Below are 18,124 nucleotides of genomic sequence, written 5' to 3' on the forward strand. Positions count from 1 at the left end.
CCAGCGTGAAAACAAAACTAATACAAGGGAAAATATTCCACCTTGGCAAGTACAAATAGAAGAGTAGCTCAACCAAGCTACTCGCTCTCACAATAAACAATCACTCACAAAGACAAGGGGAACAGAGGGAACACTTATACACATACTAATTAGGGGAATGAGCACCAGGTGTGTGTGATTGACAAGACATGACAAGTGGAGTGATGAGAATGGGATCGGCAGTAGCTAGTAAGCCGGTGACGACGAACGCCAAAACCTGCCCGAACAAGGAGGGGAGGCAGCCTCGGCGGAAGTCGTGACAATTATAAGTGAAATAATCTGTCTGTAAACAATTGTTGGAAAAATTACTTGTGTCATGCACAAAGTAGATGTCCTAACCGACTTGCCAAAACTATAGTTTGTTAACAAGACATTTGTGGAGTGGTTGAAAAACGAGTTTTAATGACTCCAACCTAAGTGTATGTAAACTTCCGACTAGAGAACAAGAAAAGGTATATTACTTTCGTCTTATGTTTGATCTTCTGAAAAATCAAACTGGTCCAATATGAAAAAATGAGGTGCAACAATGTGAATGATTAATATATTAAAGACTTGACTGAGGAAATAATTCATTATATCCTATGGTTTTCATGGGATAATTACCAAAGTTGACTAATCATCTCCTCTAGGGCAATACAAAAAGACATGGTGTTTTTATTTATTTATTCCTTATTTGTGTATAAATTCTACAGGTACATTCTCAGTGTGGCCTGATTTGCTGTGGCCTGATTGTATTAGTTAGTAATAATGAGTGCAGGTCAGCTCATCTGCTTACCCATTACATCTCTATGATCAGTGACCAGTGTGCTGCTGTAGCCAAGGTGAAACCCATGCTTACTCTTCACACTCAGGCCATTCTCATGTAATTTGCCCCTGGTGTTGCTGTTGCTTGGTGAAGGAAATCAGATCACCCCTCTAATTGGCTATGCCAGTCTGTATGCACCAGTGGCGGTCAGTGCCGTAGGTTCACACAGGTCGAGAGACACATTTTAGGTGACAGACAGTGACACATGGACTGACAGTTCACTTTCATAGCAGCCACGTTGTATTCCTTCTCGCATCTATGCGCTCTCCTCCTTTCACCTCTTCCCTTCGCTTGTGGACTTCAATGCACAACACATCAGCTGTATGTGACCAGACGAAAAAACCTTTCCAAGCCAAACCGCTACACACAGCCTACATCGTTGTCACCATATTTGCTAAAGTAACGTCATAGTCAGCATAGCTAATAGAACTAACATGTTAGTAAACCCGCTACAATCATGCAGTAACGTTAGTGTACAGTCAGTAAGCAGTTACACCGGCGGCCCCGGTGGCAATAAATTAGTAAAACCAAAAGCTTACCTTGACTAGGAAGAGTTCCATTGTTGTGTTGGATAGACATAGCCAGCTAGCTAACATAGCATCCCTCTGTTTGAGGCGGGTGTTTCAGTAGGCTGAACTAGCTAGAAACTGAAAGTGGAAAAAAATGACACTATTTTTTATTTTTTATTTTTTTATACTTTGTTTATTGAATTTTCAGTACCAGCATTTAGTAAATAATTGCACTTGAAAATTATTTGGTATGAATATGGAACAACAATTTGAAGACAACGATACAGCAAAACATAGAGAGACAGACATGAAAGAAAAAATAGACATTAAACACATAAATAAGATAAAACACAAAAAAAAAAAAAAAAAAAAATTAAAAAAAAAAAAAAAAAAAGGAAAAATATCTGTTTTGATCCAGTTGTTATAGGTCAGCTAGCACAGTTATTACCGTCCTTAACATCCGAGATGTCGTATATGCACATACCAGGCTTCTTACATCACCAATATATAAATACACATCACTCTGGAACTGCAGGGAAATGTATTCTTTTAACATAAGAAAAGAAGGGAGCCCACTTTGCATAGAATTTGTCTACAGACCCATTGAGTGTCTGTTTTATTTTCTCCAACTTTATGCAATTCAAAATAGATTTAATCCAAAGAGCATGAGAAGGGGCTGCAGGGGATTTCCATCTAAGTAAAATTAATCGTCTCGCTAACAACGTGACAAAGGCAATTACATCCTTATTCATTTTGGTCAATTGTATTGTGGGTAAGGAAACTCCAAATAATGCAATGAGAGGGTCTGGCTCGATCTGTGTGCCGCTTAATTCTGAGAGTGTGTTAAAGATGTCTTTCCAGAAACCAACAAGAGATGGGCAGCACCAAAACATGTGCACATGATTAGCAGGGGACTGGTTACATCGAACACAATTAGGGTTCACATCCTTGTAAATTTTTGATAGTCTTGCTTTGGTCCAATGGGCCCTATGAATGAGTTTGCATTGGATGAGGCCGTGTCGAGCGCAAATAGAAGAGCTATGTACCCTTTTGAGTGCCCCTTCCCATAGTTCATCAGATATTTCCTCACCCAGTTCCTCCTCCCAAGAGGATTTGATATTGTTTAATGAGATGGCTTGTAGTGAGCAAATTTGACTATAGATTATTGACAATGTGCCTTTCTGATTAGGAAGTGGGGTGAGAAATGTGTCGAACTGTGTTCCACCAGAAAGGTTGGGGAATCCTGGATCTATGCTGCGGACATAACTCCGGACTTGTAAGAACCTAAAAAAATGATGTCTGGGGAGACCAAATTTAGCTGATAATTGTTGAAACGTACTAAATGTATTGTTAGTATACAGATCTCTGAATCTTTTAATACCGAGATTAGACCATGTTGAGAAAGCACCATCAATCATAGATGGGGGAAAAGCTGGGTTTGAGGCTACCGGAGCCAAGGAAGAGGTTGTTTGAAACCCAAAGTGGCGCCTAAATTGATTCCAGATCTTCAATGTTGTTTTGACACATATATTATTGGTGAAGGAGGAGTAAGGGCCTGTAACAGAGGAGTGAGCGAGGGAAGACAATGATGCCGGTGTAGACGAGGCAGCCTCCATCTCCAGCCAAGTTGGGGGTGGGAATATCACTCTGCTCTGCAACCAGTACTGAATGATCCTAAGGTTAGCGGCCCAATAATAGAATCTGAAATCTGGTAGGGCTAGACCGCCGTCTGGTTTGGGCCTCTGCAAGAGCTGTTTTCGCATCCTAGGAGGCTTTTTGTCCCATATAAAGGGTAGAATTAGGCCGTCGATCTTTTTGAAAAATGTATTGGGTAGAAATATTGGAAGGCACTGATAGAGGTATAAGAATTTAGGGAGAGTATTCATTTTAAGAGTTAATTCTAGCAACTAAGGAGAGGTGTAGCAAAGACCACCGTTCCAAATCGTCCTTAGTACGGGTCAAGAGATGAGCAAAGTTGGCTTGAAAAAGGTTTTCAAACCTAATTGTGACATGTACCCCGAGATAAATAAAACTACTGTGAGCTATTTTAAATGGCAAGTTATGTAAAGGGGATTTTTTTGCAGCCATGTTAAGTGGCATCAATTCACTTTTACTGAGATTTAGTTTATACCCTGATAAGTGACCGAAGGATGCGAAAGTAGCAAGGGCAGCAGGGACAGAGACAGAAAGATTGGATGTGTATATTAATAAATCATCTGCATATAAAGACAGTTTGTGTTCGTGTCCGTATCTGACTATGCCTTTGATGAGGGGGTTGGAGCGAAGTGCTATTGCAAGTGGCTCTATGGCGAGGGCAAACAGTAAGGGACTTAAAGGGCAACCCTGACGTGTCGATCTTTGCAAAGGGAAGCGATCTGATTGAGTGTTATTAGTCCTGACAGAGGCTTGGGGGGATGAGTACAGAAGTTTTATCCAGGTCATGAATTTGGAGCCAAAGCCAAATTTATTTAGAGTGTAAAAAAGGTATTTCCATTCCACCCGATCAAACGCTTTCTCCGCGTCCAGGGATATAATGGCTTCAGAGGTATTGTCGACAGAAGGATTGTATATAATATTAAATAATCTTCGGAGATTGAAGAATGAGTGTCTATTTTTTATAAATCCTGTTTGATCCGGAGAGATAATTGATGGGAGGACTGTTTCTAGCCGCGTTGCCAGAATTTTGGCTAGAATTTTATAGTCCACATTTAGCAGGCTAATTGGACGGTATGATGCACAGTCAAGAGGGTCTTTGTTTTTTTTAAGAATAACACAAATGGTTGCTTGAGTGAGAGTATGTGGGAGAGCACCATTTACAAATGCATCATTGTACATTTCAATTAGAATAGGGGCTATTTTGGAGATAAACTTTTTATAAAACTCTGTCGAGTAGCCATCAGGCCCTGGGCTTCTCCCAGATTGAAGGGATTTGACAGCGTTAGACAGTTCTTCAACAGTGATCGGCTGCTCTAATTTTTTAACCAAATCCCGGCCGACCGAAGGCACAGAAAGTGAGTGGAAGAAATCATCCAATTCCAGTGTATCCGCTTTACTTTCAGAGGTATATAGAGACTGGTAATATCTCTTGAACTCCTCATTGATCCCCCCAGGATCTAATGATATCCCAGATGATGTACGAATTTTTGTAATCTGAGATGATGATGATAGTTGACGTAACTTGTGAGCTAATAATTTACTGGCTTTATCTCCTTGTTCATAGTAAGTGCTCCTAGACTTGACAAGCATTTCAGTAACCTGGTCTGTTAATAGTGTGTCAAATTCTGCTTGCAGAGTTAAACGTTCCTTATAAATATCCGGGGATGGTGAAACGGCATAAATGTCATCTAATTGGGCAATACAGCGTGTTAACATAGATAACCTATGCCTTTTCAATTTGTTCTCATGTGCGGTGTAGGAGATAATTTCACCTCTGATATAAGCTTTCAAAGTTTCCCAGAGAGTAGACGCAGAGATGTTTGGGGTTCTATTTGTAATCATGAAAAAGTCGATTTGACTCAAAACAAAATTGACAAAGTGTTCATTACTGAGCAGTTGAGTTTTTAGTCGCCAAGGCGGTCGCTGATTGTCAACATTTTGAAAAGCTACTTCCATAGTAACAGGGGCGTGGTCAGATACAACAATTGGGTTATATGAACATGAAGATATGGAGTGGAGGAGCCGGTCATCAACAAGGAAGTAGTCTATGCGCGTAAAAGTGTGGTGAACCGATGAGAAAAAAGAGTATGCTTTCCCAGCTGGATTAACCATTCTCCAAGGATCTGAGACTGCGAATTCAGACATAAAGGTTCGAACAACTCTAGCTGAGGTTGATAAGGTGGTAGGTTTAGTGGAGGATCGATCCAATTGTGGGTCTAACCAACAGTTAAAGTCACCTCCTAAAATCAACATATGGGTGGACATATCTGGGAGTGTAGAGAAAACCGATTTGAAAAAATCACCATTGTCCCAATTAGGAGCATAGATATTAACAAGAAGAACCTTTGTATTGAGCAGCCTACCACTGACAATTATATATCTACCATGGGGATCTGCGATCACCTTAGAACATGTAAAAGGTACCGATCTGTGAAGTAAAATAGCCACCCCTCTCGCCTTACTCTGAAATGAGGAATGGAACACCTGACCCACCCATCTGCACCTAAGACTTGAGTGTTGTGATACCTTCAGATGAGTTTCTTGGAGAAAGATGATGTGAGCTTTCAAATGATGAAGATGGTGTAGCACCTTACTACGTTTAACTGGGTTATTTATGCCCCTGCAGTTCCAAGTAAGAAAATTAAAGCCATTCCCTCCAGCAGTATGGGCTACACTAGGCTGAGTCATATCTTAAGAGAGAGAGAGGATGTGTAAAGGACAAGGTACAATGTAAACTGAAGATCTTAGTTGAACCTAAAAGCGCAAATGTAAAAAACAAAGACAAGCGAAGAGGCACAAAAAACATATACAAACTATATACAAATAGAGAGTGAACAAACCCTTCCCTCACACCCGCCCTTGCCGAAGCATCTCCCCAAATGAGATGCAAGCAAAACCCTAAATACAAAGAAAGTTTAGAGCTAAGCATGATAACTCTTACTCTGTGCTACCTAAGATTAGTGACCATTTAACTAGAGTAAGCCAAACATGGATAGAATGGTCCCCAACAGAGTCTAAGGAAAACTATCCTCGATTAAGGGAGGTTTAACCTCGACGCAGATGGTAAATGATCAAACTGAAACAGCCATGCAGACCCCCAGATATTGGCATTAGAGGCGGCAAACCTGGGCTGGAAATAAAGAGATAAAAAAGAGAATGACCTTCATATGTCGATGAACCCAGCAAAGATGGCTTCGTTAGTCAACCATTCGGCCTGCTAACTAGCCTGCTAGGAAGACCAGCCAGCCAACCATTTGTTACACACCATGCGGTACAACAGCCGCTTTCACGTTCTTGTTGATGAAATCTGCCGCTATAGCCGGGTCCTCGAATCTGTGCATGGAGCCGTCCGGTAAAGTCAGTCTCAAAACCGCAGGGTAGATGAGGCCGAACTTCACGCCCGGGCAGGCGTGTAGTTGGCGTTTCACAGCTCCAAAGCTAGCCCGCCTCTTAGCCACAGCTGTTGTGTAGTCCGCAAATATCGAGACTCTTTTACCCTTATGTAGAAGAGGGGATGCTTCTCCCGATCTTCTCAGTATGTCGTTGCGGACGTGAAAGAAATGCACCCTGATGACAAATGGTCGCGGGGGTTCTCCATCCCTGGGTCGGCTACGCAGAGTGCGGTGAGCCCGGTCTAGCAATGGCTTCTCCTCTAGCCCGAGCAGCTCCTGAAGTAGCTGGGCCATGTACTCCGTGGGCCTTGGGCCCTCCACTCCCTCCGGTATTCCCAGTAGACGAATGTTGTTCCTCCGCATTCTACTTTCCATATCTTCGCATCTATTATCGAGGAATGCCACCCTAGTTGTCAATGAGCCGACGTTAGCCTCTAGCTCGCTAATGCGAGTGCTGTGGTCTGTAGCACCTCGCTCCAAATCCGATAAAGTCACCCCATGTGCGTCGAGCTTATTCTGTATACTCTCGATAGATTTTTTAAGCTCGTCTTTGATCGTTGATATCTCTGACCTGAGATTGGTAGAGAGACAGTCAATTTTTCCGAAAATGTCGGTTTTGAGGGTGCCTATCACGGATTGCAGCATCTCCACAGTCAGTGTTTCCGTGGGGCCGGCATTGGCAGCGTTCGGTGGCGGGGGTGAGTCGGGAGAAGTTGCAGGCTTGCTGCGGCCTGCTCTTGCAGACTCTGTTTTTGGCCGGGTTGATGTCATTACGAATTTAAATTTATTAAACTTGAACTGAGTTGTTTATGGGTCTCTTCAGACGCCTGGGCAAACAGAAATGTATGCAATTTTGCAAAGTTAAATATATAAATTTGGTCACTAATTCAGGAGCGATAGGGAGACGCGTGCTACATCCTTGGCTTCCAACAGCGCCCCCCAAAAATGATAACTTTTTAAGTGTTTAAAAATATATATTTTTATGAAATTCACTGAGGAGGATGGTCCTCCCCTTCCTCCTCTGAGGAGCCTCCACTTGTATACACCAGAGGCTACAGTAGCCACCCCACTACTCCTAGTAACAGTCAGTCACACAGGATTCTGTTCACACTGCCCTGGGCCAATCAGAAGCTCTCCAGGGTGAGAGGCCTGTCAGTCAAGGGGTTTTAACTCTTCTGAGAGATGACCTCCATGCTACTGTAGTCTTCACAGGTTGAGCACATTCTCTCTTGCTCTTCAGTCCCAGGAGGGTGACACAGATCATATGGAGGAATCTCTTAAGTGGAAGAGGCTGACAGCCAATGTCATGAATAACATGTTTGCCCCTGTCTTGGTTATGCCTGTAACCAACACACTGAACATAGCTTTATTTTTGAGAAGGACTTTGAACTCATACAGTATTGGTTAAAGAACTAGTTACATTCTGCATATTTGGGGTGGATAGATTGATTATACTGTGTTCCCAGTCTGTCCTAACCATTTGTTCCATTGCCCCGTAGGGTAAGGAAAAGTTCCTGGCCATTTTGCACCGCTACATGGAGATCCATGGGACTGTCTATTATGAGACACAGCGCCCTCCAGAGGTGCCTGCTTTTGTCAAAAACCACGGCCTGCTGCCCCAACAAGAGCTGCAACAGCTGCTCAGAAAGGCCAAGGTATGGAGGGTTTCAATACCTTTTTATATACTATACTTCAAGTACAAGTTGTAAACAGCAGCAGTTTGGTTCATCTTTCTTTTTCTTTTCCTCTCTCAAACAAGCTCTTCATTGGGTTTGGCTTCCCATACGAAGGGCCAGCCCCTTTAGAGGCCATAGCCAACGGCTGCATCTTCCTGCAGCCCAAGTTTAAGCCGTCCCACAGTTCCCTCAACCATGAGTTCTTCAGAGGGAAGCCCACTTCCAGACAGGTGAGTGGGCTGTCTCTGTGGTGTCAGTGGACTGTCTCCATACTGTGGAGGAAATTAATGTTAGTCTGTGAATTAGTGCAAGGCACGACTCAACCTCACTCGTGTGTTTCTCTGCTTGTGACTGTGGCTGTGTCCATGTATTGTCTGGATGGAGACTATATTGACTGATACAGTATTGTGTTAATTCCTCCATCAGGTCTCCTCACAGCATCCCTATGCTGAGCAGTATATAGGCAGGCCACACGTCATCACGGTGGATTTCAACAACTCCCAAGAGTTTGAGTCTGCCATACGTGACATCATGAGGACCAAGGTTAGTATGCTAATTTCACTTGAGATGATAATATAATATATGCCATTAAGCAGACACTTTTATCCAAAGCGACTTACAGCCATGCGTGCATACATTTTAAGTATGGGTGGTCCCGGAAATCAAACCCACTATCCTGGCGTAGCAAGCGCCATGCTCTACCAACTGAGCTACAGAGGACCACATGATTTCACAGAGATGATAAGCGTGGCTGTTCAGAGAGACAAATGACCTTTCAGATGTATTATCTTCACTGCATCTCATTTTAAAGAAAGTCTTGAGTATTAACATTACCTACGCATATGATTAATGGTGCCGTGGAGGTATATAATCTCCTCTCCCACAGACTGTATTTCCAGTTGTGACCCACTTCTCTGTACTGTAGCTCACATTGCTAATTGAGCTGTTAATCACAGGATCCAGTGTAACTGCAAACTGCTTAGCTGGCTCCTTCCAAGGCCTTTAGTCCTAATTGCCTCAGAGGTGGAGTGGCTCAGTAGGTAAACTCTGCAGCAGACACCTGGGTTAGTATAGCAGTCTACCAGAGGGCCCATACTGCCTTCTCCAGGCACTACCCATTGTCTACTGAAGATGATATTAATCAATCTGCTGTGCTCAATCTGTCGCTTGGCCAACATGAAAGGTACGGCCAATCGATCCCCCACCACGCTCTGAATAATGTGAGAGCATACCTGGCAGGTTAAATATAGCCCAGACTGGCTGCTGAGGGAATCAAAATGGAGCATCCACTGGTTGTAATGCTGCGGTAGAACACGCGCATGCAGTGGGTTAGGAGTGGAGGAGAGGGGCTGAAGCGAAACAAAACAACTAAATAATAGAGGACACAAGCACTTTTCATTATGTTGATACACTATAAAGGATACATGGAAGGTGAATAAAAACATGTCCCCTCTTTGAGCCAATGTGGTTGAACAACACTAATAATCCCTGTGATATTGTGATCAGGTAGTCAGGTATACTGGTCAGATTTGATGAGTAAGTATGCAGGAAATGCGGTTGGTTTAGAGATGTAAATCTATTCTACAGCTGAATTCAATTCAGACTCCATGGAGAGCAGTTTTTTCCTCTCCCTTTTCATTCCATTATATAAAGATGCCCAAAAGGCAATTTGCATTCTGGAATAGCTGATGATGTGCCAGATACATTTCATTAAACTTAGATGAAATAAACAAATAAGTGAGCGCTAAAAGGAAGTGAACGCTAAAAGGAACCATTTATCAGTTTAAAAGCCCAAGTGCCTCGGAGAGGCCTGATGGTAAACAATGAGATCTCTTTCAAATGGCACAGACATCTTAGGATAGGTGATGTGGAATGGGACTACCATCACGCTGATTGAACATTTCCCACTCCAACATATATTATAATTATTTATGTAATCTATCCCAAATAGGCTTTGGATAACAGCAAAATAGAAAGCATTGACCTGCAGACTTCATCCTATCACACTGATGACTAACGTGTGTTTACTGCTGCAGTGAAAATAAGTGCCTTCTCAGTGCTGTTTTCACTGCAGTGTCACAGCATCTGTTGTGTATGTAACATACGTTCTAACCTGTAACACTATAAAATATGCCAGCTCTGGAGAAAGTTTTCACATGATCTGGTGAAGGTCAAAAGTGGGATGGTCATCACATCCTCCAGTGAGTTGTTAAATAGATTCAGACATTCGGTTTAACAGCTCGTACATAACCTGTGGTCGATTGTCAGCTTAATCCACTGTTTGTCATATTGATGTAGTCGATGTTAACAGAATAATGAAATCAAGTCAAAGGCTGTCACCTGTGATGTATGAGGTCATTGATTGTAATGTGAAGCAGGGCCTGGTGTATGCTCATAATGAAGCCATTCACAATTACCTTAATGAATATGTCAGCTTTTATTAATGGTAAAACGTTGCAGTACTATTATAGCTGCCGTGTTGATGGAGGTCTAAAGCCGATGGTGTGTGACAGTGTATGATATCCTTTCTGCAGGTGGAGCCATATCTGCCCTATGAGTACACCTGTGAGGGGATGCTGGAGAGAGTGCATGCTTACATCCAGAACCAGGTGGGTTTGTGTTGCATACACCGGCCTCCATTACCCTGGAGATGGTGCAGCCAACCTCATCCACATTTATTTATGCACAGGCAAGATGAAGTCACACTGTACTGTATACATATAAAAGAGCTAACTTACACACACACACACACACACACACACACACAAACAAGCATAATTACACATAAAGGTATGCACACACATACACACACACACAGTCTTGTATAACTAACCTTGTGGGGACACACAATTCAGTCCATTCAAAATCCTATTTTCCCTAACCCCTGACCCTTACCCTAACCTTAAACCCCCTAGAAATAGTATTTGACCTTGTGCGGACTAACAAAATGTCCCCAGTTGGTACAATTTTTGTTTGTTTACTATTCTTGTGGGGACTTCTGGTACCCACACGTATAGTTAAATACGTCCATGCACACGCACCCAACCACACACACTAAATGCCTTTTAATATTTATTTGCACAATTACACACATTGCTCCAGTTCATTCATCATGCCGAGATGATTTGTGCGGTGCACAGAGGGGCCTGTCTGCCAGTCTGGTTAAGGCCATGGCAGTGGGAGAAGAGGGGAAATAGGGTGGCCTATGCCAAGCCCTGATTCCCCCCCCATCTGTCCATCACACACAGAGTAGTGTGCTCAGTGGGCTATGACTGACTGACACTGAGGCTGCCCGCCTGGCATGTACGAGCCCAGACTCCCAATCAGCGACAACCCTTCTATCCTCCTCCACAGGCAGCGCTAACCCACTCTGACCCCCAAGATCCCTGCCTCACTGATGTGTTTTTTTCTTCATTTTTTTTATTTTTTCTTCTTTTCTATTTTTTTTACAATACTGCTTTCTCATGACACACACACACAGACTCTGGATGAGATGTGTGACAGCTGGCCCTTGCCACCCTGTTTTCCTGATGAGCAGTAGCCCAGGGCTGGGGGGCTGTGGTGTGGTGGAGGGGAGTGGAGGAGGCCTGGTTATTGCAAACGGGGGCCAGAGGGAGATGTTACAGAAATATTATTACCTGTTCCTTATGAATAGGCCCGGCTGGGGGAGGTGCTCTCCCAGGCTTGATTCCTGCCTAAATCTCATTTGAATATTGGTGGCATAACTGCATTATAGACACGACAATAGTTCCAATATGACACCAATCTCAATGAAAATTCGCAAATCAACATGATTGGAGGTACACAACACACTCCCCGCCTCTCGTCATGAGCCGTCCGGCCGTTACCGAAAACCACATAGCAGATGTTCTAACAGGTTGTTAGCAATTTATTTTTAAGAGTATTTCTTGCGCCTACCTTGCTAAAATTATAGACGTCGGATTAAAACGAGACTATAGCGTCGATAAAGCGACCATTGGATTTTTAAAATGCCGGATTGACTAGATTTGTAGGTGCAACAGTTTTTTATTAAATGTATAATTTATCGCTCTCACGTGCTCATTTCTGTTCGTTAAGAACCAACAATGTGCTACCTTTTTGTAGCATTTCTGACAGAGTATGTAAGCGGTGCAAATGCATGCTTGCTAGCATCAGAAAAACTCATCAGTTTAATATCCATAATACATTCCAGTACACTCCTTCACAGTGCCAAACTAACAACTCTGCCATGTGTCGGATATTCTTTAACTCTGCCCTGCACACCTGTGTGAAGCTAGCCACAATACAGATTAGCCACAAGAGTGGAATTTGCGATTCACCTTCAGAATAAAAGTCCCCCATTGAAAGTGATTCAAACTGATACAAATAGTGGTCGGGATGTTGAACAGCCCTTAGCCGTGGTATATTGGCCATATACCACACCCCCTCGGGCATTATTGCTTAATTATAATGTTGTATAATAATGTTGCATAAATCACCTTTAAAACAAAAAACGAGGTTCTAATTGAGAATAGGCATTGGTCTGAAGCTGAAAAAATATGAGTACCACAATGCCTATTTCACCCATGCTCTACCAAGGTTTTCCAGCACACAGCTTTGACCTACTACATAAGCTATGTTGTACTTCAAACTATGTGTAGTCAGGTTGCTTAGGATTCAAACATTCTCAAACAGCCTAAATCATACTCTTCAGAGGGATAATGGACTTTACAGTGTCCTGCTGTTAAAATTATGTATGTATGTATGTATGTATGTATGTATGTATGTATGTACAGTACCAGTCGTACCAGTCAAACGTTTGGACACACCAACGCATTCAAGGGTCTTTCTTTATTTTTACTATTTTCTACATTGTAGAATAATAGTGAAGACATCAAAACTATGAAATAACAAATTTGGAAACATGTAGTAACCAAAAAAGTGTTAAACAAATCAAAATATATTTTATATTTGAGATTCTTCAAATCGCCACCCTTTGCCTTGATGACAGCTTTAGACACTCTTGGCATTCTCTCAACCAGCTTCACTTGGAATGCTTTTCCAACAATCTTGAAGTAGTTCCCACATATGCTGAGCACTTGTTGGCTGCTTTTCCTTCACTCTGCCGTCCGACTCATCCCAAACCATCTCAATTGGTTTGAGATCGGGTGATTGTGGAGGCCAGGTCATCTGATGCAGCACTCAATCACTCTCCTTCTTGGTCAAATAGCCCTTACACAGCCTGGAGGTGTGTTGGGTCATTGTCCTGTTGAAAAACAAATGATAGTCCCACTAAGCCCAAACCAGATGGGACGGCATATCACTGCAGAATGCTGTGGTAGCCATGCTGGTTAAGTGTGCCTTGAATTCTAAATAAATCACAGACAGTGGCACCAGCAAAGCACCCCCACACCATCACACCTCCTCCATGCTTCACGGTAGGAACTATACATGCAGAGATAATCCGTTCACCCACACCGCGTCTCACAAAGACACGGCGGTTGGAACCAAAAATCTCAAATTTGGACTCATCAGACCAAAGGACAGATTTCCACCGGTCTAACGTCCATTATTCGTGTTTCTTGGCCCAAGCAGGTCTCTTCTTCTTATTGGTGTCGTTTAGTAGTGGTTTCTTTGCAGCAATTCGACCATGTTTTAAAGTAATGATGACTGTCGTTTCTCTTTGCTTATTTGAGCTGTTCTTGCCAAAATATGGATTTGGTCTTTTACCAAATAGGGCTATCTTCTGTATAGCCCCCCTACCTTGTCACAACACAACTGATTGGCTCAAACGCATTAAGAAGGAAAGACATTCCACAAATTAATTTTTAAGAAGGCACACCTGTTAATTGAAATATATTCCAGGTGACTACCTCATGAAGCTGGCTGAGAGAATGCCAAGAGTGTGCAAAGCTGTCATCAAGGCAAAGGGTGGCTATTTGAAGAATCTCAAATATACCATTTATTTTGATTTGTTTAACACTTTTATGGTTACTACATGATTCCATATGTGTTAATTCATAGTTGCAATTTCTTCACTATTATTCTACAATGTAAAAACTGTAAAAATAAAGAAAAACCCTTGAATGAGTAGGTGTGTCCAAACTTTTGACTGGTACTGATTCTTAATATTATTCCAGGAGGCTGGAAGGCAATGTGTCTGTCATAAGCTCTATGGTGATGCTGCTTTTGTTATTCTGTCTAAATCAGAACTCATCTGAATGTATAGCTAATAAATGAATGTTTAGCTCACAGCTGAATTAATAAAAAAAATATATATTGTCACACACCGGATAGGTGCAGTGAAATGTGTTGTTTTACAGGGTCAGCCATATTAGTACAGTGCCCCTGGAGCAAATTAGGGTTAAGCCTTGCTCAAGGGCACATCGACAGATTTTTCACTTTGTTGGCTCGGGTATTCGAACAAGCGACCTTTTGTTACTGGTTCAACACTCTAACCTCTAGGCTACCTTCCGCTTCAGCGCTGAATGTAGGCTACAGTAGAATTTATTGATGAATGTAATGCTGAATAGCCAGATTGTGTAGTTATTCTATTGTATTGTACACCTGCAGGAATTCTGTGCACCCAAAGCTCAATTTCCCTCAGCGAATGCCTCCAACAGTTGGCCAGGCAGCCCCCCCAGCCCCTTCGTCCTGCTGCCCAACTCCAGTGCCCTGGCCTGGGCCTCCAACATCAGCACTCCCCCCTCCTGGCCCCCGCTCAGCGCCCTGCGGATGCTGGCCTCCCTGGAGGGCCAGTCATGTGTGGAGGCGTGCCAGAGCGCAGGCCTGATCTGTGAGCCCGCTTTCTACCGCTTCATCAACATCAAAGAGGCCTTCAGCGGGTGAGCTGCTGCTGCCTCCCTCCACCACCATGTGATCACATCACCATCTGTGTTACACAACATTACATCTTGTAATTTAACATTTAGCCATTTAGTAGATTCTGTTATACAGCACGATCACTAAGGAAACAAACTGTGAACATGAGCATCTTAAATTCTTCTGAAGATCCTCTCTCATTCTAATGCACTACCCCATGTGTTTTGGTGGTAATGATATTGATAACCATTTATAAAGCCTTTTTTAAACATAGATTATAATGTAAATCACATGACTTAATATGAAAAATGATATATAAAGGAACTTCTCTCTGGTGTCTCCTCCCAGGCTGGAGGTGCAGTGTGAGGGGGTGGAGGCTGAGATGAACCACATCTTCCCAGCCTTCTCAGTGGATCGCAGTGAGTGTGGCCTCCAGAAAGACGCTCTGCTGTTCAGTTGTGCCGGGGCCAACGCCAAGTACCACCGCCTCTGTCCCTGCAGGGACTACCGGAAGGGCCAGGTGGCGCTGTGCAGGGACTGCTTATGACTATGACCAGGACCTGGGGGAAGAAGACCTGCCATCCGCCACTCCTCCCTCAGCCTTGGCCATCCCAGGGGCCCTTTCTATTGGTGGGAGGGACACTGAGGAGGATGGCCCTGCTGGAGGTCACTGTGGGCTGGGAAGCAGCGACACAGAGGAACCAGCAGGGTCGGTTGCATTGGGGTAGAGGTGCAGCTGTACAATAGATCACTGCTGGTATCATTAAAGCACAGGTGGGAATTCTTCATGGAACTGGACAGCTGGATAATGTTAAAGTGAGAAAAATTAGACTCCCTACCTGCTGCTCTGACCAGGGGCTCAGTGCATTGACAATTCTGAAATGACTTGAATATCTGGTCACCAAACCCACGAAATGGCTGCCAAACAAGACGTGTGGCTGACATGATAATGCATCTCAGGGAAATGCATGATTGTACTGTACCCTGCTAAAGTGATGAAGCTGCTATAGGGTGAAAGGTTTACAATAGTGTTTATGGACTACATTGGGTCCAACAACAGGAATGTTAGGGGGATGGAGTTATGAGGAACAAATAAATTAGGGGATTCAAAATGATATCCCTGATAATTTTATTGCAATGCTATAGTTGCTAGTATTTGCATTGCTTCAAGTGACATGCAGATATTGTATGGAATGAAATGTTCTGTAAAATACTTTGATCATAGTGCAGTTGGGATATTTGTACTGTAGATGCACTACTAGATGTAATATTTTCCACGTCTCATACATTAGTATATTTGTACATACAAGTGTTGATTAATAAAAAGACAATTGAAACATTCTGGTACAACTCTTCAACTCTAAAACAAATTTACGAGTCAGGTTACTTCTTGAGACAAGAATGATTCTGTAGATTTAGAAAGTCAATTGAGTTGAAAGCTGTCATCCATCTTTTTTGGTCAATTTCACAAAGCCAAATGGAAGAGAATATTCTAATTACTTCTTTCAGAGTTGGTGATTTCTCTGCAGGCACTGTTGGCTTGAACTCATTTAGTTCATGGAATGGTGCCTAAATACCCACAGACAATTAGTGAGTAGGTTGCCAGAGTGGGTGGAAGGCTGCATTTTTAGATTATGCAGATCTCGGAGTGAGTTCTGTTGGGACAGAGGGTAGTGTTGGCTCATCCATGGCTCTAGGTGCAATATGTCCCACCTCTCACTCGTCTCACCACAACCAGCAGCTCTGCAGTTCTTTGCTATCTTGGTCTGTCCGACTTCAGGATTTTCAGTCTTGTAGACATGATTTACTGAAGTAACCGTCAAACAGAAACGTATACTCCACAGCTGCCATACCCCAATACCATGATGAGACCCAGTAAAGTGAGATTGGAGGGGAGCCAGTCCATGCCCCAGTCTGTCTCTGAGGGAGATTGAGCTGGCGGTAGATGTTGAGAAAGCCCATATACTGTAGACCATCGTTAAATTATCCCCTTTCAATCAACAGGGCTGATAGCCCTCATCAGCATTTCTCATTCACTGACCTGGATGTAAAATGAACGTCATCATTCACTTGTTGAGGCTGCCAATAATGTACTCGTATGCATTTACATTGATTTTGATATAGAGGCACCAATATGGATTTAGTGAAGGAAACTGCGGTGCCGGAGACATTTCTACAACATCTGATATAAAATGTTTCCACTGGTATCGACAAGTAGAACTCTATTTTTTCATAAAACACATGGAAGACACTCTGAAACACATGACTGATTCTATCATTTCAGAGAATGACATTAACCGCCACATCATCAGACAATCTGTGCTGATGACTAAATACGTTTTAGCTCCCAACTCCTGTTTCTCCTCCCACAGTCTTCTCCCTCCTGTGGTTGTCCTGATTAAGATGCCATTGTCAGGTTGTGTACCACTCCTCTCAGCAGGTAACAAATAGCCTCTCAAACTCTGCAGGGGGGAAATAGAGTTGGTAGAAATGAGACAGACGTCTGCCATGCAGGGTTCCTATGGGAGACAGGCCATTCATAGTCCTGAGAGGTATGTCAAACTTTTTACGGACTGTGCCAACGTCATGTCTACCAAAGTTGTTGGTGGCTGTCCTTCCAGATATCAACAAATGAAAATGGATCATTCTGTCCAACAGTGTAAATGGTTTTAATGGAATGGGGAGATATGTGCATTTCTATCTGCAATGAGAAACTTTTTTCAATTAGGTCTTTCTTTCTTCCTTTGATGTTTTGTTGAGAAGATATATCTACTACTACCTTGAATCACAACTACAGTACAGTGCTACATTTAGAGATAGGATTTGAACTTTTGTCAAGTATTGGTGCGGCATACTGTACATTATATTTCTGTTATGATTTAGGTGAGGTGATATGGGATTTAATGACGACAGAATTTTATAGCGTCAGAATTAGCCCGCTAACCTTTTCAGCCTTACTAGCCTATGACATGGCTGAGGTGACGTGAAAGACATTCTCATCAAAGCTGCTCCAGAAACGCTGAACATTCTTAGCCAAGATAAGAGAAGTTTTAATGAGATATGTTGAAAGAAGAGGATTGGAATTTGCCAGCTTAATGAAGGTGCTTATACTCCATTGTCACCTGAGTTTTATGGAGAGACACATTTAAGCCCATTCTAATCATCATTTTCCTGTCTGTGAACTCAACTTGAACTTTAGCTTGAGCTTCAAAAAGCACAGGCACAGGAGTGAGAACTGACGGATGG

The 18,124-nt window shown here is 42.8% G+C and overlaps 1 protein-coding gene across 2 annotated transcripts in view; it reads left to right on the forward strand.

The window, feature by feature from the left end:
- Window positions 1-16,212, forward strand: part of LOC311102524 (alpha-1,6-mannosylglycoprotein 6-beta-N-acetylglucosaminyltransferase B-like) — a gene marked incomplete at its 5' end in the record, with an annotated part of 85,610 nt that extends 69,398 nt beyond the window's left edge. For both annotated transcript variants that reach the window (XM_084143897.1, XM_084143896.1), the window contains 6 exons: window positions 7,901-8,056; window positions 8,161-8,307; window positions 8,504-8,620; window positions 10,612-10,686; window positions 14,630-14,901; window positions 15,227-16,212. In XM_084143897.1, coding sequence (XP_084000023.1) covers window positions 7,901-8,056; window positions 8,161-8,307; window positions 8,504-8,620; window positions 10,612-10,686; window positions 14,630-14,901; window positions 15,227-15,425 — 966 coding nt within the window. In that variant the 3' untranslated portion in view covers window positions 15,426-16,212. The remainder of the gene's footprint in view (window positions 1-7,900; window positions 8,057-8,160; window positions 8,308-8,503; window positions 8,621-10,611; window positions 10,687-14,629; window positions 14,902-15,226) is intronic.
- Between the last annotated feature and the right edge of the window lie 1,912 nt (window positions 16,213-18,124).

Source organism: Coregonus lavaretus (genome assembly GCF_964263955.1).
Source record: "Coregonus lavaretus genome assembly, chromosome: 2".
Taxonomy (NCBI): domain Eukaryota; kingdom Metazoa; phylum Chordata; class Actinopteri; order Salmoniformes; family Salmonidae; genus Coregonus; species Coregonus lavaretus.